This window comes from Pseudocercospora fijiensis (assembly GCF_000340215.1).
Source record: "Pseudocercospora fijiensis CIRAD86 unplaced genomic scaffold MYCFIscaffold_10, whole genome shotgun sequence".
Taxonomy (NCBI): domain Eukaryota; kingdom Fungi; phylum Ascomycota; class Dothideomycetes; order Mycosphaerellales; family Mycosphaerellaceae; genus Pseudocercospora; species Pseudocercospora fijiensis.
This window is the reverse complement of record NW_006921541.1, coordinates 2212576-2235930: the sequence shown is the minus strand read 5'-3', so window position 1 is coordinate 2235930 and position 23355 is coordinate 2212576. Positions and strand designations below refer to the sequence as shown.

Here is a 23355-nt window from a genome sequence, read left to right as displayed (position 1 = left end):
TTTACCTTAGGGAATGTAGTCGCCATCATTCGGATCGTCGTCGTGTGGATCTTCGTCTTCTGGCCACAGCTCATCTTCATCATCGTCTATGACGATGACTTCGTGCTGGGCGGCAGGAGGGGGCGGTGGTGCGGGAGCAACTATTACAGCTGGTGCAGGAGCAGGCTCTGGTGCGGGAGCGACTATTGCAGCTGGAGCTGGGACCGGTGCCGGTGCTTGGGCGGGAAGAGGAGCAATTGGGACGTTATGGTCTTGCCAGAGCTTCGCCCGACACATAGGACATGTATCGTGCGTCTGGGCCCAGCCGCCTATGCATTCCCAGCAGAAAGTGTGATTGCATGCGGTGCTTGTCGCCTGCTTTGTGTCTTCCATGCACACCGGGCACTCATCATGATAGTGAGGGTCGATGTTCAGGGTGATTAGCGTGAGGAAAACCTCCTTGGGGGGAAGGTCAGCGGCCATACTGTTAGTTGGGTCGGTGTGAGTGCTGGGATGTTGCGTTGCTTGAAGATTTGGTTGTAACAAAGGTCGACTGATGACTTGGATGTAATCAATCGATGTAACTGAATGTGTTTCTATGCTGTGTAGGAAGAAGATCCGAAACTCGAACGCGAAGGTGCAAGGATTTATATCTTCAGCGGTGTGCACTCTCGATAGGCAGATTGAGAGAATGGATTGTATCCCATAACAATGCTTTCCCAGCCATTACACGAAGGCATTGTCGATTTCGACGTTGTCCACGCATCCTGCGTTCAGAAGGACTAGCTTTGCTCCATTACAGCGAGATGCAGCTGCAAGTATCGAATGTCCCTATGGGTGAGCGTCGCCATTCATGCGTCCAGGAGTTCGGTGTTGTCTCGATTGTCCTCCACCACATCGTCACCCTCGCCCGAACGATTTTCCTCGTCTTCACGGGCGTCTTCATCCTCAGCGCTCTCGTTGAAGTCGTCATAATGCTCATCAGCTCCTTCATCCTCGCCATTTATTTAACATTCTCCGCTCCAGTCCAAGGCGAAGGCATGGATTTCGTTCACAAAGGCAAATAAGACGCGTTCGTCATCGGTCCAATCTTCATCATCCTCGTCTTGCTCCTGCTCCTGAACACGCTGATATTGCTCGCGTCTGCACAGTGGACATGTGTTCTTCGAAGTCATGCACTTTTCCAGACATGACGAGCAAAAGACATATCCACAAAAAGTTCTAGTAGCTTGTTGAAATGGATCGTAGCCCAACAAGCAGTGCCCGCGGCGTGACAAGCGATGTGTGACCGTGCATCTGGTCAACAACAGTATACACGCAACGGCATACAAAAGCGCGGCTATCCAAAAGTCATGTTGCGAGTCTCGCGGAGCTTGAGCCGTTGCAGCTTCCGTTCTGTCGTCCAGCACTAGGTATGAGCGAATGCTTGACTCAGGTCCGGCATGCCCGACAGCAGCACACCACTTCCTGTATATGCCGACACGGCACCTTATTATCTGTTCCGTCGAGCGTCGTCACTCCATGCTGCAGTAGAATAGACAAGATGGTTCTGCCCCTTGCCGGCCTAGTCTTGTTTCCCCGGATGTCACGCTCGTGGAGTGAATAGAGAGAAGCCGAGACGGGCTACGTGACTGCAGGATGCTGGAAGGGGAGGCAGACGACGTACTCCGAAGCAGCGGTGGACTGGGCAAGAATGTCAAGCTCCACCGCGTCTTCCTTGTACTATAACGATCGGGGAAGCCCAGGACTTGGTCGGAACTTGGCGGAAGCGCCAACGTCGGAGGCCGAGTGGCTTGGTGAAGAATGGGCCGGGAGATGTGCAGGGTGGTGAAAGCTTGCGGTGCTTCTGACGACGTGACGTCCTGCATCCCCGTGCAAGAAGAAGCCACGGGGGTGTGCAGTGCAGTGCACAGAGACGTCGAGATTGCGACAGCCCAGACTTCTTCATTCACTCGGTGTCAAGTGAGAGGCGTCGTATCGCGATACACACGTGCTTTCACCTCCAACTCAATCAATCACATCATTCATCGCTGCAAGGACCTGACATGGGAATGCAGACGACGGGACCCTCCCTCCCTCCCTCCCCCGCCCCGCCCCGCCCCGCCCCTCTCCCTTGATGTTCCTCCAGCGCGGAGCAGGAAGCTTGGCCTGGGCCTTGGCCCGCGGTGATCGTTAAAGCAGTAGTGCAATAGTCATCAATTACTAAACTTCCGACACCTCTGGGCCTCTCCCCCTTTGACGCTGAGTCGGCGGAGCTGGAAGGCTTGGCTTGGCCTGGCCTTGGCCCGCTCGCCTGGGCGTTCCAGCGGAACTTTGTTCGGGCGTCAGAGATCCTCAACGCTTGATCTTACCTCTCCGTCGCTGCTGGGCGTGCGATGCTCTCGTCCCCCATGGACATCCTGTCGCCAGACGGCCTACCGTTCTCCAAGACATGGGTCGTTGACGGTTGATCCCGCATCCCTCCCATCCCTCGCCTTCTTTCTGGAACCAAAAGCAGCCAAAATGCCAACAGTGAACTGCAAGAGGTCCGGCAGTTGGCCTCCCTTGGCAACTTGCAGCCTGGAACTGAAGCACCACCACACAGAACCATCACCACCCTGTGCGAGGAACACAACACCAATCGCCCGGAATCCGAAGCTTGTTCGCACAAGACGCAACTACGTCCAAGCCCTTGGCGAATGACATATCGGACACTCAACGCACCACTTCGTTGCTCTCTGCTTGGCTGGTGGCTGGTCATCATTCATGACACTGAACGGGACAATAATGACCAAATCGCACGGCTGCTGTTTGCTTCCGACAACGTCTCACTTCGCCTCTTGGCGATCCACTGCGTGCGCACGCAGGCAGGCAGATGCTAGTACAGGGCTCGACTGATGCGGCCTGCGACGGAATTTGGGTTCGGTGGGCTTCCATTCTCTCTGTCTTGGGGTTAGTGTAACCGCTGTTATCTGGGTGTTGTACGGTGCGCACTCCTCCATAGTGGGTCCCTCTTCGTGGAAAGTTCATGGTGCACAAAGTCGATCGAGCATGGCATGGCGCTGGCGGCGCGGAATCCCCATCTGGGATCTATATAAGCCTTCAGCCATCGGTAAGTTTGTTTGATCCATCGCTTCACCTTCTTCCTCCCACCTTTTCGACCACCCCTCATAGAAGCTATTTGCCTATCATGACAGGTAGCAACAACGCCCCTAAGGGTAAAAAGAGCGAATCATCTCTCTTTGACTCTCGCTCCACATCAGACAAGTCCGATTCGATGGACCAAACGCAATCAAAAAGCCAGGTCCGCGATGCCCTTGAGCTGGCACTTCAACCGGAGCGGACAGTCTCTGTCGACTCACGGTTGGATGACGAGAAGAAGGACGACTCCCCCTCACGTTCATTGAGCTGCTTTTCAACAAATCGCAGACCCATTGAAATCGAAACGCCCAATGGACCAGTACGAAGAGACGTCCCTGACGCCCCTGGAGATAGCTCAGTTGTCAACCACGAAGAGGTGTACGAACAACAAAACAAAGGTTGGCCTCGAGATTGGAGGGCATATGTCTGCTTGTTCGGCGGCTTCTTACTCATGTTCAACTCGTGGGGCTTGGTCAACAGCTACGGAACGTTCTCTTCATACTACATGCAGAGTCTTCTACCCGGACGAGATCTCCTACTACTGAGCATGATAGGTTCAACGCAATCTTTCGTCGTGCTCGCGCTCTCCGCCCCGGTCGGACGCTTCCTAGATGCCGGCCACATTCGGTACTTGCTCATTACTGGCACCATCTTCGTTTCCATCGGCTTCTTTACACTTTCTGTCGTCAACGGAGATGGAGGATACGATCATGGAAATTATGGTCTCATTTGGCTGACACAAGGACTCATCTCTGGACTGGGCATGGCCTGCTTCTTCGTCAGCTCTTCCCAAGGTATGCTCCTCGTTCACATTTCGAGGGAGAGCATGAGATGAGGGTGTGCTAATTTGTTATCAGTCGTGTCCACTTGGTTCATAGCCAAGAAAGGTACCGCCATCGGCATTGTGGCATCTGGTGCCAGTATCTCCGGTCTTCTTTATCCCATGATGACTAGATTCCTCCTCCACGATGTGGGCTTCAACAACGCTGTTAGAGGTGTGGCCGGCGTCATTTGCGGAACTTGCATAATCGCCATTTTCGCCGCACGTCCAAATCCCGCCCACGAATTCGACAACACCAAGAGCTTTCGCAGGGTGGATACTTTCATTGACAGTAGTGCGTTCCGCAACGGCCCGTTTGTATGGCTCTGTGCAGCCATCTCTTTCCTCTTCTTCGGGTTCTATGCTGTGTTCTTCAGCCTCGAAGAGTGGGCCGTCTCTGAAGGATTTGGATACCGGAGAGCGAACGTAGTCGGAGTCAACGCAGGCTTACCACACAAGAACCCGGATGACGCTCTAGAGACCTTCTGGCTGCTAGCTATGATGAACGCAACCTCAACTCTCGGACGCATTGGATCGGCCTATCTCTGCGATCATTTTGGCGCTCTAAATGTACACGCTGTCGTCACCTTCGTCGCCTCAGTGCTGATACTGACACTGTGGACGACGGCAAGCACCCTCAAATCGGCGATCGCATTTGTGATCCTCTTTGGAGCGTTCTCTGGAGCAGTCATTGGGCTTCCACCAGCATCCGTGGCCGACATTCTTGGAAAATTCAACAAGCAAAACCAAAAGAAGCTCGGTCAGTGGACTGGCATGATGTATTCGTGCTCTGCGGTTTTCGCCTTGACAGGACCGGTCATTGCTGGCCATCTAGTCACTGAATACTCGACGTTCCTGAGCGTCCAGTGCTGGAGCGGAGTCTGCCTGTTTTTGAGCGCATCCTGCATGGCCATGGGTGTCTTGAACCTACAAGCCGGGAGGAGGGGATGGCCATCGATATGGCATTTTTTCGACAAAAGAGCGAAGGCTTCGACTCAGCAGAGCCGTGCTTCTTCCATGGTGTCTACGTACGAAAATCCTGTCAAGGAGGAGGTACATGTATGATTGCAACAACAGCGTGGAGTCTTTGGGATCGGAGTGATGGCGCAGTGTGGAATAGAGATAGACATTGGGAGGATACCACAAGCTGCACCACACTTGGTGCTGGCGTACTTTTGATGACTTGACGACAACGGATATGGCGTTTGGGAGAGAACGTTCGATCGGCATCCCGCTACGATCGCGATGTCTATGTAGAGATAGTTGGGCCTGCCAAATGCAAATTTCTGAGGCGACCACAGCTTTGCTCTCATATTCTATCGCTCTCCTCGAATCGTAGAATAAGTAAGCGACTCATCATCGACAAGTTTTGCTTCGCCCGGGCGGGTGAGCATCCAACGGCGATAGTAATTCTTCGCAGGTTCCATGCTACGCGTGTCGGCCCCTGATGCTCTTCCAGGTTGCAACGTGCTCTTCGCGTGTTCCTTGCAATAATGTGACCAGACGTGACAACTTGGTTCGAAATCACCAGGCCCGAAAAGACCCGACTCTTGGCATAATAGAATACTGCTGATCACTCTGCTTGGTATGGCATGCCAAGAGTACTCTCTGACACCGCTTGCCACCTAGCTGTCAACTTAATTGAACAGCCCCAGTCCTTGGGATGGATGATGGTTCAGCAAATTCCCGAAAATGCAGCAGATCCGGCAGCGGAGGCGGAAGGCCACCCGACTGTGCATTAGTAGGTTACAGGGGAAGTCCTCAGATCTGCTATCAGCACTGAACCAAGATAGCGGTGTATCGACAAAGGAGAAAAGGCTTGTGACGCTTGGCAGGAGCTGCTTACTGTACCTCCTGCATCTGCAGCATCTCATCCCCCACGCTTCAGCATGATGAAATCGACGCGGTGTAGCTCGCCACGGCGGAGTACGCGCGTCGCGACGTCAGTGTCTCGAGTGCCACGAGAAGCGCTTCTTTGCCAGCATCCAAAGGGACGCAAGATAGGGAACAGTGATTTTTGGAGTTTGTCCAGTCTCCAAAAACATCCACACACATCCGTCGCCCTTGAAGCATCACATCTACCGCCGTTCAGACGCTTGGCGACTGTATAGTTAGAGTGGCATTTTGGTGTAGAAAATTCTTCAGTTCCAGCCAAGCCTTGCTGCCTGGGGGCCTGGACGGAGATCACCTCTTCTTCTCCGTACCAAGAGTGGATTGAGCTGCCAAGATGCTCGAACAGGGCTTTCAGTATTGGCATACTGCCTCATCGTGGATAGCTTCTTCGTGTCCTTTCATTTCGAATACGCGACCTGGCCATTGACACCATTGGGATCACGATACGTTCTTTTCCGCGAACAAGCATGCCCATCCCAGCAGACCTTCGGACAAGAGAAGGATCAGCCGTGCCAATACATCTTGCAATGATGTCAGCCTGCTGCTCTTATCTGATAGCAGTTACCGCTGGGCAGGTCTTGCATAGACGGAGACGTTGTCATTTCGTGTTCGAGAGCATTTTATTGAGAAATACCTCTGCCCAGGTCATGTCTCTGAACGACTCAAGTAGCCCAGGGCCCAAAGTGTGTCATTGAGGCCTCCTATACTGTCCGTCGGGCTCCATTGATAACATATGGAAGTCATGACTCCATAGCTTTGCACAATGCGCCTATCGTGAGACTCTTCGAGACATTGACAATTCTCACATGCTCTACTGGGCCTTCTCGAACGATCGGCCAATGCTTTATCTAGGGAGTGCAGCAAACACATTGGCGCTTACATCAGACATTTCACATTCCGCCCGACGCTGCGACTTTCATCAAGCTTGAAAGTGCAGAAGAAGCTTACATCATGAGACAAGATCAGCCTGATCCACCACCAAAGCTCGACATAGAAGCGGTCATTAGCCCTCAGCTAGAGAAACATGCAGACGAGTTGATGAGAGCCGAGATACCTGTGAGTCTTCCATTTATTGCGGCATTAAAGGAACCGGAAGACGGCAGCAAGCATCAAATATTCCTCAATTGGCTTCGTCACAACAGCGATCCCTACAACGGGATTGTAAACACTGACATCGCGACCAGCCTGCAGCACAAGAAATTTGATAAATGAGATGGACGTAAGAATCTGAGCCGGCCAAATAGCCGTCTCTCAGTTGTATACTTCCAAATACATATATGCTACGTTACAAGCCTATATTTATACTTCGCCGCCTTCACTTAACACGTGAAAGACTGAAAGTTGCTTCCGCCTGCACTATTTAAGGGTTCTACTTGACCTGGTCAAACCATGTTAATCGCTTCGAGGTCCTACACACCGTACACCCCAACCACGTCAAATTATCATGGCTTTGGACAAGACCAAAAAGAGTCTCGGCGAGCTGATCGCACCGCTCGCACAAGAGCTGCACGACATGATCTATGATTACACCTTTGCCGCGCCAGAAGATCCAGTCACCATCACCAAGAAGTATCAGCTACCCTCAATCGCGCAAGTCTCTCGCGCCACTCGCAAGAAGTACCTCGAGGATTACTACAAGAACACATTCTTCGGCACAGCTTCCAACATCGACAAGTGGATTGCGTCGCTCTCCGATGAGCATCGCGCCAAGCTCACGGATGTGCGCGCCTCGCACGATCCAGATGCTGACGAGGAAGAAGAGAAAGAAGCCGGCAAACGTCTCCTGGAGAAGGACTGCATCACTTGGATCTCATCTGTCTGCTGGTCCATTGATTGGCGTGCTCTTCCACGCATGCTCGAGTGAGTCGACATCACACCAGAAGCAGATCCCGCACCACAAAATTCCGAAGCTGAAGTAAGTCGTCGATCTATGATTCACAAGCCAGAGCTGACCATGCTGTAGGTCAAGAGTCCAGACGGAGTCGCGGACAGTGACTGCAAGATCTTCGCAGAGCAGAATGCTGGCTGAGGTAGTCCAGTCGTGTTGATTACATGCTGAAGATTATAGACTCCAGCTGAGGCGCTAGACGGATGGAAGTTTGCATGCATGGCGATGGAAAGGGATAAGGGAAGCGATCGTGAGTAGTGAGGTAGGCGAAAAGTTTCTGCCTGAATTTCCAGGCCACAACTTCTCCATACGCACTCCATGCGAGGTTGCTTTCTGCAGAAATGAGACGACACACGAAATTTTCATATTTCACGAATTTTATTGTTTTGTAATTTCTTTGCTGCCGCGTGTGTGCACATGTGGAGTCGTTGTTCACTTACTTACCAGGCAGCAGTCTTTCGCTCCTGCCTAATTCGGTGCCTGGCGTTGCCTACCTTAAGCACGACTCATAAAAGTCATCAAGAAACACGTATTTGACAATCACCCCATCAAGCAAACATTCATCCCAGATTACAATCGCAACTTCAGACCGCCAGCTTGAGAATGGCTGCCAATCAATTCAAAACCGTCGAGCTCTTCGGCGGCGCCATCATCGCCGACATCCCTGCGACATTCGAAGACGTATCGTAAGACTGAAAAGCGTGATCAGCCCGTGAAACTCATGTCCTAATCAGTCTCACAGCCAAATTCGCCAAGTACCCGACAACCAAGAAGTCTACCTCGACAAAGAAGGGTTCTCAAGCATAGTATTCGACATCCTAGAGCGAGTGGAGAAGAACAATGATATTGAAGCATTAAAGTAAAGTTCCTATTCCTTTCCCCACGCCATCTCGCATATCCGCATGCTGACTGACTGACTGACTGACTCAGATACCATCTGTCTGACATCGTAGACGAAGATGCAGGCCAGACAACACTCCATAGCACGGGTTCCGCCTTTTTGTCTAAAATGCCGACTACAACAGCCATGACTCTCCTCGCTACATCACCTCCTGGAGAAAAGCAGCGCGGGAGACCAAATGAGCCCGATTTTGTGGGAGTTCTGTTGATAGTTGTGAGACTCCAGCAGCAGAAGACGGACATTGTCATTGCGATTAATGTTCCGCATTTGCCCGGAAGTTACGTCAAGGAGGATGTAGATCCTGCTGCTGGCAAGTATGGGAATCTGCTCGAGGCTGGAAAATTGGTCAAGGAAAAGGTTTTGGAGAGTTTTGAGATCAAAGACTGGGGGTTGTTTGTCCAGGAGGCTTGAGCGAGCGACGCCCGCCCACCATACGAGAGGTCTATATCTCCCGCTATCGACCAGCTTGCAAGGAGCGCCGTGGCATATTCAGCTACAGCAAGAATCATTCGAGTCATCAATCCAAGTCGATGACCTCTTGCTCATCTAAGCGAACACTCCCGAGCTTCTTCGCCACATCATCAATATCAACAGCACCAGTAGCCTTCGCTGCTTTCTCATCGCGATACTGCTTTCCAAGCGCTTCCATAACCTGCTTATGACTTGATCCAGGCATGCTCTTCTTCAGATTCGCGAAATGCTCCTTCACATAAGCAGCATATCCAGTGACTGGAGTAGCCTTGGGCGGTATGCCGGACATGCCATTGATTGGAGTCGCCTTGCCAGAGTTCTGACTACCCGCCTTCGCTCCTCCTCGAGGGACTGGTTTGATCTGCAAAAGGTTGGCTCGACACTGGCCACATCTATGTCGCTTCGGATCAATGCTCTTCGAATGGCGCTTGAACTCCATACCGCATTCCTCATCTTCGCAACGCCAAATATACTTATATTCAATCTCATAGCTGTGCTTGGTCGTCACATTGATACCCCGATCCGCGAACGCTCTCGAGCATTTGGCGCCCCATTGCTTGAAGCTCGCACCATGAGGCTGGTCTTTGACTCCAGAGATCATGAAATTGCAGAGGTGACAGAACTCATGCGCAATCACGTTGATGAGCTTGGTCTCGGCTTCTTCGGAGTAGGTCAGAACTTTCTCAGCGAGTTCGATTGAGGCAAAGTGCTTATGAACCGCAATCAGTTTTGTGGGGTCCTCTTTCGAGTGCGATCTTGTCGTCTCGCGGCGCCAATTTGCCCGCCCGGCTGTCGAGTTGAGCGTCTTGGACCATACGAGTTGTACGCCCCCTGTACTATCACTCAGGTCTGACACCTTGCCGCCTGTGATTGTCTGATCTAGCTCAGCGAGGAAACTTGAGGCCAGACTATGCTTTCGGATGTCCCAATCTTTTCGAGCTTGCACTTCAGCCTTTGTGCGCTTCGATGGGCTTTGGGGTAGCTTGCAAGGTGAAACTTTGGGAAACGATCCATCTCTATCGAGGGCGGGTGGCTGCGTTGAAAAGAGCTTGCGGGGCGACTTCAGCGGCTTCTGAGGCGAGTACTGGTCGTTCCAATCATTCACCGCTTCCGCTGTCCAGAACGCATCAAGACTCGGTCGCAGTGGTGGTGTTGGAACTCGTGGTGCTCTTTTGGATGGAGACTGCAGCTTTGATGGCGATTTGAGCTTCCCCGGAGATTCTGTTGCGGGCGGAGGAGTCGTAGGCCGCTCCAATATCTTCTTAGAAGACTGCGGGTACTTGTACCCTGGGGAAGAGGGGTGATCCAGGGCGCTCTGGTTTTCCTTGTCAGAGGAATGGACTATTCTCGAAGGCTTTCGTGTGAAGTCGATGCTCAGCGGCTTGAAAGGAGGTGGGACTTCATCATCGAAAATTTGAAGCGCTGCCACATCGCGCGAGATATCACATTGATCTTCCCTCTTCCGCACAGCTGGAAAGAATGTGCTCGGACTTGGAAGATCCTCGTCTGAAGCAGGAGCGTCTCCATCGGACCCACACCATATGCTCTCCTCAAAATCAATATCCTCGGTCTGAGACTGCTGCTCCGCATTGTCATCGTCCACCTCTTGGTCGGAGGGTATGCTGGAGGGAATCTCCGGCGTAAGGGCTCGTCTGGATTTCTGCTTAGGCAATACTATCTTCTCAGACGTGGTTGTCGAGGGTCTTAACGGTCCACGTTTTCGAGATCGCGCAGGCGTGTCATCTTGGATGGTCAAGGTGTGACGATGTTCCAGAGACTTCAGAGGAGCCAGCCGGATCTGAGACTTGGACTTTGGCGCATCTCTTGTCTTCTCCTTCTCGCTGCCATTGGATTCTGTGTCTGCTGCTGCAACATCAGAGTCCTCAAGCTTGGCACGTCTCAATGTCGTGGTTCGTATGTTCCGGGCTGGCCTGCTCGTGTCTGTCGGCCAAGACGGTACTGGGCTCTGCGAGGGCCTGTGTTCCTCTTCGCTGTCCTCCAATATTCTGCGCCTAGCCATAATACTATGCCGATGGTCGTGTCGCTAAGTTCGCGTTTGCGAATGGACTGATCAAAACAAACTTCCTTTTCTGGCGTTGCTACGACGTTCGGCTCGCTCCGGCCAAGTCTTGGCAGTACTTTCACCGAGCAGCAACTTCATCTTGGCCTGATGAGCAATACATTCTTCACCCTCTGACAATCATCGCGAATTTGTTATCCTAAGCGCTCAATAATTGGATTGCTTGTGCAAGACAGCGAGGGGAGCAGAAACTTAGTGCCCAATCGAAGCCACTGCCCGACTACATTCGCCTTCATCAGATCAGAATTCTCCGTTGACTGCAGCTGTGTCACTGTCCGACCAGACTCGCACTCTCAATCTACTACCTCGAAACTTCAAGGGACACCGTTGTATCGAGAGACACGAGACAGCCGAGGCGTGACGGCATCACAAAAAGCAGATTAACTCCTTAAGTATATCATACTTCATACACAACGGATGATATCCAGCCTGTCACATCATCCAGTGATCTCTGGGCGCCCAGTCTCCCCTGACCGGCTTTGGCAGCCTGCCATCATCAATCCGATACCTCAAACCTCCTCCAACCTGACTTCTCAAGATTGTATCCCACTTCCCATGCAGCAACGAATAAGCAGCCTCGATTTGATCTCTGTGACTACCTTTCATGCATCTCTTGACCTCCTTCGCCTTGAGCTTTCTCTCGCCCAAAAGATATGCAGCCATGAAGACGCCGGCACCGAGAAGCGCTGGATCCTGATGCCGCCCATCGAAGTTGCTGCGATCAACAGCGTCGAGAATTTGTGTGGCAAGCGTGCAAACGTCTTGAGAAAGTTCCAGTCGTGCGCAAAGCCAAGGACACGCCGTTGAGGGGAGGGGTGGCTCAATTGCTACCAGCTTTCTGCACAGATCTTGCCGTTGCAAAGGATCGACATCGTTGAAGCTGACCACGTTGCCAGCGACGGTGCTCTGGTTTGTGGTTGTCGAAGCTGGATTTCGGATCCAAGACAGGTATCTCGCAGGGTCTTGGCTCTGGTCTTCTTCGCAACGAAGACATGAGCCTTTACGCACAGTGCTCCTCTCCGCATCCCTGATCGTCGCGGCATCTTGATTCAGCCTGTCGATATGGTAGTCCTCGTGGTCATAATGGGTGGGTACGCATATCTTGTACGAGATGAGCTCTTCGTATGGTTCGTCTGGCGAAGCACATTTTGGTGAGGCGCAATAATAAGTGATGATCTCAGTGCGACACATTGTAGAAAATGGCCGCAGTCTGCAAATGAGGGAAAGCTCGCTATCAGTAGAGTGTCATGTCCAAATTCGCCAGATCGATCGCACCAGGTTTGCCTCCCAGATTGCATGGCATAGTGCACGTTGCAAACACTGCCGTCACGCTTGACTGACATATGCAGGCAAACGAAGAATCGGCCTCAATCATCTCACTCGTGGAAATAGAACCCAATTCCTCGCCTCTCACGTCGGTGAATACTGGATGGCAAAGAGCCAAGCCGCTCTTGTGCGCCATCGGAGAAGTCGTTCGTCAAGGTTACGGTGAACCTTACAGCATGGACCGGCTTGAGGAGCTCGAGTATTGCAACTACTACGTCGTCACTGACACTGTAGTCACCGGTCCCAGGATAAAGTGGCCAGAGCGCTAGAGTGATGTCGAGATCTTGCAGATAGTCGAAGGAAGCCAAGACTTGACAGGCAGTACGCCATTGGACGAAAGGACATCGTCAGTCCGCACTGCAGTCTCAGTAAAATCTCGAGAGACATACATGGTATTGCTCTCGATGAGCCCACTGAAAGAACCAAGGACAAATGGTGATCTGAGACGGATGATACTCCCCGATTGCCTTTAAAGGGTTGTATGTGTTGGCCAAAGTCTTATAGTCGCAGTCCTCACGATTGTCCATCACGTTGTTCGTGACTATGGGCGATTAGAATTAGCGGGAAGAATTGATCCCGAAACACCAACATTACAGACCTTTATCGATCCACTTTACCATGTCAGTGTCTCACATTTTCACATAATTGAGGACATACACATATCTTTCCTCTGCTGTTCTTCTCATATCGATCCTTGAGCAATAGTTAGTCTTCTAGACACAAGCACCACAGAGCGCTGACCCACCTCATCGCAGTAAAATGCGTGGCTCCGTTTGTGGCTTGAAGAATGTCACATACTGGGGAAGGAAGAGCTAGGCGGCATTCATGAGTTTTCGCTATCGACGGGCAAATAATTCTTCTCATAACTGTAGACGCCAGACACGAATTTTAAGTTTTACTCAACCGGGAAATCCGCCTCTGGCCATCTTCTTCGCCCGCTGTTGTCGGCGGTTATGATTCGCCCTGCTGCTCTTGCTCGCCTCCTTCCTGCGCTGAGCTTGAGCTGTGTTCGGATCACTTGACGGGCCAGCAACATTCCCGCCGCCGCGCCCTCCACCACCTCTTCCACGCCCACGACCTCGACCACGGAAGCCACCTCTACCACCTTGTGCAGCATCAGAGTCTTCGGTCTCGGTGTTGCCAGGGCTCTCACGGTATGATGTGCGTGCCAGCTCTGGCTGTTGTCCCGCAAAGCTGTTACCAGCTTGTGCTTCCAATCGTTTCAAGCGTTTCGGATCACGCTGTAGCATGACTGCCCAACCTTCGATCTGCTCATCTGACATGCCTGTTTCTGATTTCAGTGCAGCTCGTGCTTGGCTCCTGCGTACATCAAAGGTCCGGCCAAAAATCTCCGGCGCCGACTTGTATGCAGTGAACAGTGCCATATCGTTCTCTTCCTGAGTCACCTTGGCAGCAGGACCTGGCTCCCCATCTGGGTTTGCGGAGTCAATGGTGCCGCCTACGTCTTCTCCATCGTATGTGTCATCGCGTTCATCGTCATCGCTGTCAAATGCGGCCAGCGCAGACAATATTGCGGCTTTGTTCGGCTGGTCCGAGCTGGCAGTACTCTTGCTTCGCTTGCCGATGTGTAAACGACTGGTGTCGAAGTCAAGCCGGTCAAGCTCGTCATCATCGAATACATTGCGTCTCTCGGGAATGAAGGATTCAGAAGCCAGCGATGGCGTTGATTTTGGAGCGAGATTGTCTATCTCGGCCTGCACACTGGTGTCGAAGATAGGCGCTTGCTCGGTCCGATCGAGTGAGGCCAGATGTGGAGGCAGAGAATCGTCCAGTAGATGTGCTGTCACCTGTTCGACATCGTCGTTGTACTCACCAAGAAGCTTCAGCACAAAGGCGGAGCCCAAGTCTGGAAACAGATCCTGGACTTGAGTGACCAGACTCAGTTGATGCACGTGAAGTTCAGACTTGGAGACAGGTTGTTTGCCCTTCGCTCTGCTTCGACTGCGGTGATTGCGCTTCTTTGCGCGGGCGATACTGGGCGTGCGACACGTTTCAAGAGTATCAAGCAGCTTGACCAATCTTTCCGGGGCTTTGTTCCCCAGGGAGTGGCGAGTCTTCGCCAAAAGCGAAGTGTTGGTAACGACATCTGCAATTACCGATTGATCTGGCGGCGACCTTTGGCCTTGGGACTTCAAGGTGTAGAGATGATCGTACAGAATCGAGTTGTTGGGCGAGTCAGACTTGACCCAGGAAACTAGTCCCAGATATACCACTGTCGATATAGCTTTCTTCTGGTGGTCTGCTACAGTACGACTGTATGCTGCTACCAAAGAATCCAGGAAGTCGGATCCAGTAAGGAAAAAAGCTCCGATGTCGGGTGATAGATAGATCACAGGAGCCAGTCTTGTGAGAAGCGGTATAGCAGGATCTACGTTTTTCGAATCAAGAGCCTGAGTGATGGCGTCTTTCTGTTTCTGCAAGTTCGGTATCAAAAGTTCGGACTTCTTCTTCCATACCCTCGAAAGCAGCTGAGACGCAGCTACGCTTTTCATGTGAGCATGACAAAAGCTCGAGAGGAAGCCCCAGTCAAGTGAAGAGACAGGTATCGGTGCATCACCGCTGAGTATGCGTGCAATCAGTTTGAAACAAGCTTTCCTGAGAGAGAGAGCTTTTGGAGTGCCGAGCGTGTGATCCTCGGGCTGAACTCTGTCAAGCTCATGATAGAATGAAGCCAAGAAGGCAGGTAATGAGCCTTTTTCGCTCGACTGAAGGCGGAATTGATCGCGAGAGAGGCTCAGCAGGGCGTCGGACAGTGTAAGCCATGCATCCAGGCAAGCTTCCCATTCTTCTGGGCCAAGGCTCAATCGAACAGTCGCTGGCGGTATTGGAGCAAATGGCAACGACATCGCTAGTGTCAGTGTTGTGTGTGCGACTGCCACGCATATGCACCAAGACCTTGCACTCGTATTATCGAAAGAAAATTGAATGGCTCACAATGACGAGGTGCAGTCGAATTGTAGAGACATCGTCCTTCCGTTTGTGTCTAACTTTCGGAGTCCGGCAAGCGGCTGCACTTCGGCTGTCCCGCAAAGCCCACATCCATTTCGAACGTCGCGAATTCTGGAGACACTTTCTTTGCTCTCTATCGATCATCACTTTGCCGCGTGTCTACACCGAGGTAAGTCATACCCAGACTCACAGTATAGATCCCCGCGATTCTAACAATACCACAGTCGTGGTCGAACTCCGCCCCTACCAAAACCTACATCCTCACGCAAAAAACCCCCAAAAACCACCGCCAACATGTCTTTCCAGGACGCAAAGAAGACCTCCCAGCTCGACCAGCCAAAGATCCACAAGATCCGAATCACCCTCACTTCCCGCAAGGTCCAGGCCCTCGAGAAGGTCTGCACCGAGCTGATCGAGCGTGCCAAGAGCAAGGAGTTGCGCGTCAAGGGCCCAGTTCGCATGCCAACCAAGAACCTCAAGATCTCTACCCGCAAGACTCCTTGTGGTGAGGGTTCTAAGACTTGGGACATGTACGAGATGCGGTGAGTATAAATATTTCAACCTGGAAAGAGGGAGCGGCGTCTTGGGATACGGGACTGATGATCTTGTTATAGCATCCACAAGCGTCTGATCGACTTGAACGCCCCAACCGAGGTCGTCAAGCAGATCATCATCAACATCGAGGCTGGTGTTGAGGTCGAGGTTACCATTGCTGCATAAGCTGGTTGAAAGAGGTGCAGGATTGAGGAGGCATACAAAAGCTCAGGCCAGGCCACCACCTCATGCCGTAGCGAGAAAATTCAAGATCAGCAAAGTCTATGCTGGCGATGCTCGAAAAACCTCACTCCTCGCCCTCCGGTTTGCGACGTCTCTCTGCATACTTGCGATCCTACGTCGTGCTCGCCAAAGTTCCCCATTTCCATTCTGCTTCCAATCTCAGTCTTGCCTTCCTTCCTCTCCCTTGATTTAGCTACCTGCTCCCGAGAAAGGCTCTCATCATCATTGGGGTAAAAGTACGGGCATTCCTTTGAGCACATGAATCACCGCATGTCCGATCTACCCAAACTTTCGCCAGGACATGGCCGTGTGAAGAGAGGGATAATGAGTTATCGGATCTGCACGCTGTGCAACCATCAAGCATTGCACAAGGTCACGCTCCAGGCTCACGCTGAAGGCGGATCAATTTCGATGATCGCATCAAGGTAGTTGGCTGACCGGTCGCGCAGACACTTTAACCGTCCGCAGCACTCTGGCACTCACTGAGATGGTACAAGCTCATATCAGGAAGAGCCTTCGGTGCGGCTCGCCATCTTCATCAAGACACAGCTTTATATTTGAGACGCAAGGCGCTTCCCAGAAAACGCTCAAACGATGCCATGTCGCCCATTATCTACAACTCGACCCAAGCTCCATCTATCTATCATTCATCAAATTCGTAAGCCTTGCGTGCTCCAAATTCCCATGTATAGCGCATGCCACCTAGCGTGCCCTTAAAACACCCATAATACTCTTCTTCATCCTCCGAATCCTACTCCCACTATTCTTCACCACCCCCAAGCTCTTCTCCTCCACGCTCCTCTCATCAACACTAACCGAGTCCTCTCTCACACCCGACGAAGGAGGTAAACGCCCACCTTTCACGAACTTCCCCTCTCTCGAGACCGCTCGATCTTCCACCCCAGAAGACACCTTAAACACAGCAGCAGTAACATCTCTCCCCCGGTTCTTAGACGACTCCGATCCAACTCCAACTTCCGTAATCTGTCCCCCACCCTCATACACCCGATCAACATAAGTCCCCCTCAAAAACCCCACAAACCTCTCCAAATCGGCCTCATTCGACATAGCCCCCAAACTCACCCTCACAACCCCGAGAGCCTTCCCCTTAAACTCCGCCTCGGGCTCCGAACACTTATGACCCCAAAGCCTCGCCTCCTTCAACTCGCTCGGCGAAAATTTCAAAAACGTCGCAAATCCCCCCGGATTGCAGAGACTTCCACTCCGCACATAAATATCTTGCTCATTAGCTTCTTTCTCCACTTCCATATAACTGACAAGCCCCCCGGAAAATTTCTGGATATTGAACGCTATAGTCGCGCCTTGAAGACGTGCGTCTCCGAAGATTGACGTTGGGTCTTTATAGATTCTCACGACGGACACGCCGTTGGAGTGGTGGAGGGAGGTGAGGGAATCGTAGAGGAGGTTTATGAGGTGGGATGTGTGGCTTGATATGAAAGTCATTGGGGCAGGGCCGTAGAGGTTTTCGTGGATTTCGATTGCGATCTCTAGGGCGAAGATGGAGGTGAAGGGCAAGGTTCCGTCTTCTAATCTGCTGTGGAGGTTATCTTTGCGGTCGACCCAGGCGTCGTTGACGGCTATTACCATGTCGACGGTGCCGCCGCCGAAGAATCTTCGACGTTTGAGGATTTCGACGACGGGGGAGGATTTGCGGACGAGGAGGGCGCCGAGATTCGGCATGCCGAAGATCTTGTAGAAGGATACGGCGATGAGATCTGGGGCTCTGGTAGCATCTGAAAGGTCGATTTGAGCTGTCGATGCCAGCGCCGCTGCGTCGAGGAGAGTGTATACTTCAGCTTTGACGCGGTTGCGAATGCGGACTGGCCAGTCTAAAGGAAATCTTCGTCCGGTCATGTTTGATTGTCCTGGATATGCAAACAAGCCGACTTCGTGTGCCGCTGCTGCGCCCAGGCCGCGAGATTCGATCCAGAGATCGACCTCTCGATCGTTACGAAAGCATCTATGATTTTCTGTTCCTTCGCGGACGCCGACAATAGACGTATGAGAGTCTTTGTGGTATCCATACCACCAACTTCTGCCATCTGGATCAGATGAATAATCACGAAAGCAGTCATGTACAAGCTTGATAGCACCAGTCGCGTTAGGCGTGAAGATCAAGTCGAAATCGTCTGGATCAGCGTTGAAGAACTCCAGCGCTTTCCGGCGAGTACGCTCAACACGAGCGTCTGCATCTCTTGAAGGTTTGTGCTCCGAGTGAGGATTGCCATATAAAGTGTCAGTCATGCTAGCGGCATATGCGTTGATGAGACTCTTTGCCCATGGCTGAGACCAACGTCAGCACGATGCCCACATATCGATTTGTGTTACGTACCGTAGTTCCTGCATGATCCAGATATGTTTTCCCGAGCATCTGCGGATATTCAAGCACACGGAGAAGATCCATGCTGTCCTCAATTGGACTCCTGGGATCGCGCTCATCTATCAAACGTTCGGTTGGCGTACCAATAAAGGCAGTAGAGTTCCGGTGATCGTTCGCCATGGCGCCTTGCAAACCCTGAGATCTGAAATGTGATGGCGCAATGAGAAAGCACAGGGTCGGTGCGGATTATGTAGCGAAGTTTAAGGTACTGTATGCCTGTCAGGAATGTAAGCTCGCCTACCTTTGTGCTTGAATATTATTGAGGCCGCGCTGACCTTTAGCGATCTATCCTTGGAGACAGGCTGTTGACAGCGGTGTATTTCAATGTGGCGGTCTCGTGGCCCATGTCCTCGTTGCGACAACATGTGCGAGTCATCCATATTCACACCCGCGAGGCTTAGTGAAGGCGTCGTCGAAGCCTGGCCACACGGCTGATACCCGGAGCGACATTCAAGGGCACAGCAAGCGCTCGTGCACAACTGAGGGAGCTACGGATTAATCTTCCTGGTCGTGTAGGGCTGCCGATCAGGTCTGGAAGCTATAAGCCGCGCATGTAACAATCTTTGACCTGCGAAGGAGCTTATAGGTGAGCAGTACAGAGACGTGTAGGGTCGTGCGTCTCGATATAGCACAGTGCGTTACTCCACGCGAGAGCATGCCGCCAGTTGGTGCTCGAGCTGACTCGAGATTTTCCTTTGGTGGGCAAGAAGCGTAGTGCGGACAAAGGCAGAAAGACGCCACAATGCAACATCGTCCCGCATTTCAAGTTTCCAGCATACAGACACGCTTACCGCTGCCGAAATCACCACGACCGGGAGTATAACCTACACAATCAATTCCGGCAGGATCCACCTCTGGATATCGGACTGAGGGTATCGTTCGTAGTGAGAGCACAGGTCCGCGCGAGCTCTGTACTGTGCCGCGTATCCAAGACGTCCGCCTGTTGGATCTGCTGCCACGGTTTGCATTATGCTGGCTGCTGAACATCTGAAGAGAGGCTCCATGGTGTGCGAATGCTGGAGCCGTTTGCTGAGTGCGTATGTTTCAGTCACTACATGTAGACGCGTATGAAGCTGCCAAGGTTGCCACCCTGTTTCCTGCTTAGCGGAAGACGCTCTGGATAGCTGTTATAGCTTGCTGCGGTCACGGCTGGATCGAAATGGTTGCAAGATAGGCAGTGGAACGGAGATGTTTCTCTTTTGTGTATGGACTTTCAGTGCTCGCGCCTGCTGGTTCGGACTACGGGCGGAAATTCTTCATCTGCGAGTCCTCGCCAATGCATTTCACATGTAGTGAGAAAGCGATACGCGGTGTCGAGGTCGAGGAGGACTTGAACAGCAAGGATCTTGAGCACGTGATCAGCGGGTTTTCGAGACAGCAATACAATTGATTAGGGCAACGACTTGCGACCAGATCCGGGACTGAAGAATGCAGACGGGTTCTGCAATGCCAATGCCACCACCATGTCGACCTTCATCTCGCATGCTGCGCCCTCGCCTATCGTGTATACCGTCACGCGTGGAAGATGGTGTAGAAGGCGAGGCCGCACGATCTCGAATGCATGTCAGCCCGCAGCCTTACCAAACTTTCTGCATTGCGCTGGGGTTCAGCCACAAAATCGTCGTCCAAGAATCAAGGCTATGCCCACCATCATTATCGTCACCACGCCCGCAGCCTTACTTGGATCTCTCAGCTCCTTTGCTAGCCTCAGACTAAGCTCGCTGGCGACGATCGCGTACCAATCTCGAGGACACCTTCTTGCTCCGTTCGAACATTCAGCCGGTCTGCTCACCGACCTTCTTCATTCCAATTGCAGCCCATATTCCTGCCCAAGTCAGTAATCGACTCCGCCTATTCAGCATGGCAGTGCTATGACTGAATTCGCTTGTTATTCAATATTGATCGCATTGAAAGGATCCGGGTATCGTATTATCAATAACGCCAGCCTTATCTCCAACGCCTTCGCCATGCCACACTTTTCTCTATCCTCTGACCACCGAAAGGCAGAGTGCTGTCGAGATGGTATCATGATCCCACATACCACACTTCCACACCCATGACATCGAACTTTGACCCCTCTTCACTAAGCGCCTCGTTCCCATATGTTGGACACATTTCGCTCACGCCATTGCCCAGGCCTTGACCAAGCCATAACCCGTAGTGTCCATCACCACCACCCACGCTCAAGTAGTCGTGTGCACAGTAGATCATGAAGTCGTTCTCTCCCGTGTACGGGAACGCCTTGAAACGTATGCGCTCTGGAGTAGCCGCGCCGTTCGCGTGCCCATTGGTACTTGGCACATCCAGTGATGCCAACGAAGTTGCGGAAGGACTCCTGGTCACTCCGATCGTGGTCATACGGTAAGCGTGGGTGGTGTCTGCGCTTGGTGGTGGTGGTAAGTCCAAAAGGTCTGGTAGCCCTGGCAAAACGAACGCTCGCCACAGAAAACATTCTCCGTTCCCGAAGTAATGTGACTGAGGCTTGGGAGCATCAGAGAGGTATGCACCGAAGACACCGCCTGCCGCATCCTTTACCACCACCACGAACCCACCGCGCTTGCCCCGATACTGATCGCAGAGGCCATAGAGTGTTGACAGTGTGCTACCATTCTGTTCCAAAGAGTAGGCGAGCTTCCAATGGTCCACGAGCTGGAGTCGTGGAGGTATCAACAGTCTAATCTCCTCGGCGACAGCTTTCCTAAGCAGTTTCGCCTTGCTTGCTGTGCCAGTTTTGTATCCCGTGAGCGTCAGAGGTGTAAGTGGAGGAGGCTGGAATGGCGAGCGTTTTCGCATAGGTGCCTGTGGCGGGTGGTAGACACCCAGTGTGGGATCGGTCATTGAGCCGTTGTAGTTAGCGCTGAGAGCCTTGGCTAAAGGTGTAGGAGCTTCGTCCTCGGACAGTCGGCGTATGAGGGCGGAGGTGGTATATCGCACAGGTTCGGTGAAGTAGGACAGGGTCGACAGCAGTCCATAGGTGGCGGAATGTGATCGTTGAGGCTGCTGGAGAGGAGGTCGAGGTCGAGGAGCATCATGGTGAGGTTCATCGTGCCGATCAGTGCTGGTCGCCATGTGGTCTGTTCTCACAGTTGAAAGAAAAATTGGGTCGTGTGCATGGTTTGCTTGCAACGCTTGACTCAGTCGTTTCAGTGTGTTCAGTCGAGCAAACACTCATCGTCGCAAGCAAAGATGCCAAGTGCTACCTTGCTCCCTTGCTACGGAGGCCCGTAGATACCAAGAAGCCAAACCAGGGTAGGCTGTTCTCACCGCCTCCACCACCTAATTCTTTATGTTTAACCTTAAGGACTCGCACTATACTCGCTATTGACTCGTATAATGGCTCTACGTGTTAATTTAGAGCTATAGAGGGCCTAGTTAATCTCTTAAGTCGAGAGGGGCACTACGAAGGAAGCAATCCTATAATACCTTCTATAGGAGACCGGTTATTAGATATCTATGCGTACGCTTATACGAAGGCTCTAGGAGTAGAATATCTAGTATAACCGTTATACTAACTAGCGAGTTAACGATATCGAGCAACTTAAGATTCGAGTCGCCTATACCTTCTACGTTCTACGGTTAACTAATAAAGAGGCGGTTAAAATACTATAAGCGGATAGATTTAATATTAGCTAGCGGAGATATTAACGGATACGTTAAGAGCTTAGATTAAAGAAGTTAATAGACCGGTATTTATAAGTACGGGCAGAAGAGGAGATAGCGGAGGTTTTACGAGAAGAGCTTAATAAGTCTCTAGTAGAGTCTTTTAGCCGAAGGCACCTATATACCTATATTAGGTCTAAATACAATATCGTTAGCAGAGACAGGCTGTATCGTATAGCTTGCTTACTAAATCCTAAAGGCCTACGAGTCCGCCGCGAGCGGGCACGAGAGCACTATAGTATAGTTCGGACACTAGGCCCTAGATACGCAATATTAATAGATACTCGCTATAAATTCGAGTATTAGGGCATACAGATATATACAGCTATTAATATCTACTCGCGTTACATTGTCTAGATTTATATAGGCATTACTAGCCGGATAGCTGTCTCTATACTCGCTTAGTACGTTACAACTATTAAGAATAGTAGTATAATACTATAGATTATCCGATTAGACCGTAGAGCGGAGACGATTCTAGCCGCGGACGCTTACTATAGGACTCGCCTTACGACTCGTACTAAGGCGGAATCGGAGGAACCGCTACCTACCTTCTAGGATTGCTTTAAATACGGTACTAGCAAGATAAACTAGCGGATTAAGTTATAGTAGCGGCAGCAAGCACCCGCTATAGATAGCTAGAGGGGCTATTTCTACGAGTTACTACGCGAGTTACTATACGATACTAATTTGTTATCCGACCGGATTGCCTTCCTTACGATCTATATACTAATTATGCGTAATAAAGTCCTCGAGTTTGTTTACCTCTAGAATAGCTATCGTATTTAGAAGCAGGCTAGGCGACTATATATTGTATTAGGCATTCCGTATATTCTATACTATTATCTAGAGCTTAGCGGGCATTCTTATTAAGGTATTCCTATACTAGACGGCGTACTTAATAATATCGAGCAAGACCTTTAAGAATTCGGTATATATTAGTTCTAGACTCGCTATAGACTCGCCGCAGACTCGCTAATATACTTGCTCCTAGATCTTAAAGCCTACCTACCCGAGGTTACGCTTACTTAGTGTTAGGTAGCATTGTAGGCTTATAACTTCTCGTATC

General features: G+C 51.5%; 10 protein-coding genes across 10 annotated transcripts; 4 read left to right on the top strand and 6 right to left on the bottom strand.

Annotated features, from left to right (window-relative positions):
- Window positions 1-6: 6 nt before the first annotated feature.
- On the bottom strand, window positions 7-1502 carry MYCFIDRAFT_179399 (uncharacterized protein; the record flags this gene model as incomplete). Its single annotated transcript, XM_007933490.1, has 6 exons — window positions 7-693; window positions 742-810; window positions 873-964; window positions 992-1122; window positions 1159-1446; window positions 1498-1502. The coding sequence occupies 6 exons, from the start codon at window positions 1500-1502 to the stop codon at window positions 7-9; spliced, it is 1272 nt and encodes a 423-aa protein (XP_007931681.1).
- A 2048-nt stretch (window positions 1503-3550) lies between these two features.
- MYCFIDRAFT_145684 (uncharacterized protein) lies at window positions 3551-4984 on the top strand (the record flags this gene model as incomplete). The annotated part of the gene is made up of 2 exons (XM_007933489.1): window positions 3551-3893; window positions 3957-4984. The coding sequence occupies 2 exons, from the start codon at window positions 3551-3553 to the stop codon at window positions 4982-4984; spliced, it is 1371 nt and encodes a 456-aa protein (XP_007931680.1).
- Window positions 4985-6588: 1604 nt separating this feature from the next.
- MYCFIDRAFT_87249 (uncharacterized protein) lies at window positions 6589-8056 on the top strand. Its single transcript, XM_007933488.1, has 2 exons — window positions 6589-7727; window positions 7776-8056. The coding sequence occupies exons 1-2, from the start codon at window positions 7333-7335 to the stop codon at window positions 7858-7860; spliced, it is 480 nt and encodes a 159-aa protein (XP_007931679.1). The 5' UTR covers window positions 6589-7332; the 3' UTR covers window positions 7861-8056.
- A 195-nt stretch (window positions 8057-8251) lies between these two features.
- Window positions 8252-9012, top strand: MYCFIDRAFT_87248 (uncharacterized protein; the record flags this gene model as incomplete). The annotated part of the gene is made up of 3 exons (XM_007933487.1): window positions 8252-8386; window positions 8443-8559; window positions 8631-9012. The coding sequence occupies exons 1-3, from the start codon at window positions 8304-8306 to the stop codon at window positions 9010-9012; spliced, it is 582 nt and encodes a 193-aa protein (XP_007931678.1). The 5' UTR covers window positions 8252-8303.
- A 19-nt stretch (window positions 9013-9031) lies between these two features.
- On the bottom strand, window positions 9032-11092 carry MYCFIDRAFT_216928 (uncharacterized protein; the record flags this gene model as incomplete). The annotated part of the gene is made up of 1 exon (XM_007933486.1): window positions 9032-11092. The coding sequence occupies one exon, from the start codon at window positions 11090-11092 to the stop codon at window positions 9119-9121; it is 1974 nt and encodes a 657-aa protein (XP_007931677.1). The 3' UTR covers window positions 9032-9118.
- A 492-nt stretch (window positions 11093-11584) lies between these two features.
- MYCFIDRAFT_200315 (uncharacterized protein) lies at window positions 11585-12343 on the bottom strand (the record flags this gene model as incomplete). Its single annotated transcript, XM_007933485.1, has 1 exon — window positions 11585-12343. The coding sequence occupies one exon, from the start codon at window positions 12341-12343 to the stop codon at window positions 11585-11587; it is 759 nt and encodes a 252-aa protein (XP_007931676.1).
- A 1034-nt stretch (window positions 12344-13377) lies between these two features.
- On the bottom strand, window positions 13378-15345 carry MYCFIDRAFT_145360 (uncharacterized protein; the record flags this gene model as incomplete). Its single annotated transcript, XM_007933484.1, has 2 exons — window positions 13378-14100; window positions 14200-15345. The coding sequence occupies 2 exons, from the start codon at window positions 15343-15345 to the stop codon at window positions 13378-13380; spliced, it is 1869 nt and encodes a 622-aa protein (XP_007931675.1).
- A 433-nt stretch (window positions 15346-15778) lies between these two features.
- Window positions 15779-16168, top strand: MYCFIDRAFT_113540 (uncharacterized protein; the record flags this gene model as incomplete). The annotated part of the gene is made up of 2 exons (XM_007933483.2): window positions 15779-15990; window positions 16063-16168. Coding segments are annotated over 2 exons (318 nt in total), but the record flags the coding sequence as incomplete, so codon positions are not given.
- A 759-nt stretch (window positions 16169-16927) lies between these two features.
- Window positions 16928-18650, bottom strand: MYCFIDRAFT_191255 (uncharacterized protein; the record flags this gene model as incomplete). The annotated part of the gene is made up of 3 exons (XM_007933482.1): window positions 16928-16976; window positions 17229-18529; window positions 18579-18650. The coding sequence occupies 3 exons, from the start codon at window positions 18648-18650 to the stop codon at window positions 16928-16930; spliced, it is 1422 nt and encodes a 473-aa protein (XP_007931673.1).
- Window positions 18651-20513: 1863 nt separating this feature from the next.
- MYCFIDRAFT_216926 (uncharacterized protein) lies at window positions 20514-21785 on the bottom strand. The gene has a single exon (XM_007933481.1). The coding sequence runs from the start codon at window positions 21693-21695 to the stop codon at window positions 20652-20654; it is 1044 nt and encodes a 347-aa protein (XP_007931672.1). The 5' UTR covers window positions 21696-21785; the 3' UTR covers window positions 20514-20651.
- Window positions 21786-23355: the final 1570 nt, after the last annotated feature.

Excerpts from the sequence above, each read along its gene's own strand:
- MYCFIDRAFT_216926 (XM_007933481.1), bottom strand. The coding sequence starts at position 21,695 with ATGGCGACCAGCACTGATCGGCACGATGAACCTCACCATGATGCTCCT.
- MYCFIDRAFT_87249 (XM_007933488.1), top strand. The coding sequence starts at position 7,333 with ATGATTACACCTTTGCCGCGCCAGAAGATCCAGTCACCATCACCAAGA. Across the intron at positions 7,728-7,775 it reads CACAAAATTCCGAAGCTGAA|GTCAAGAGTCCAGACGGAGT; the intron begins GTAAGTCGTCGA and ends ACCATGCTGTAG.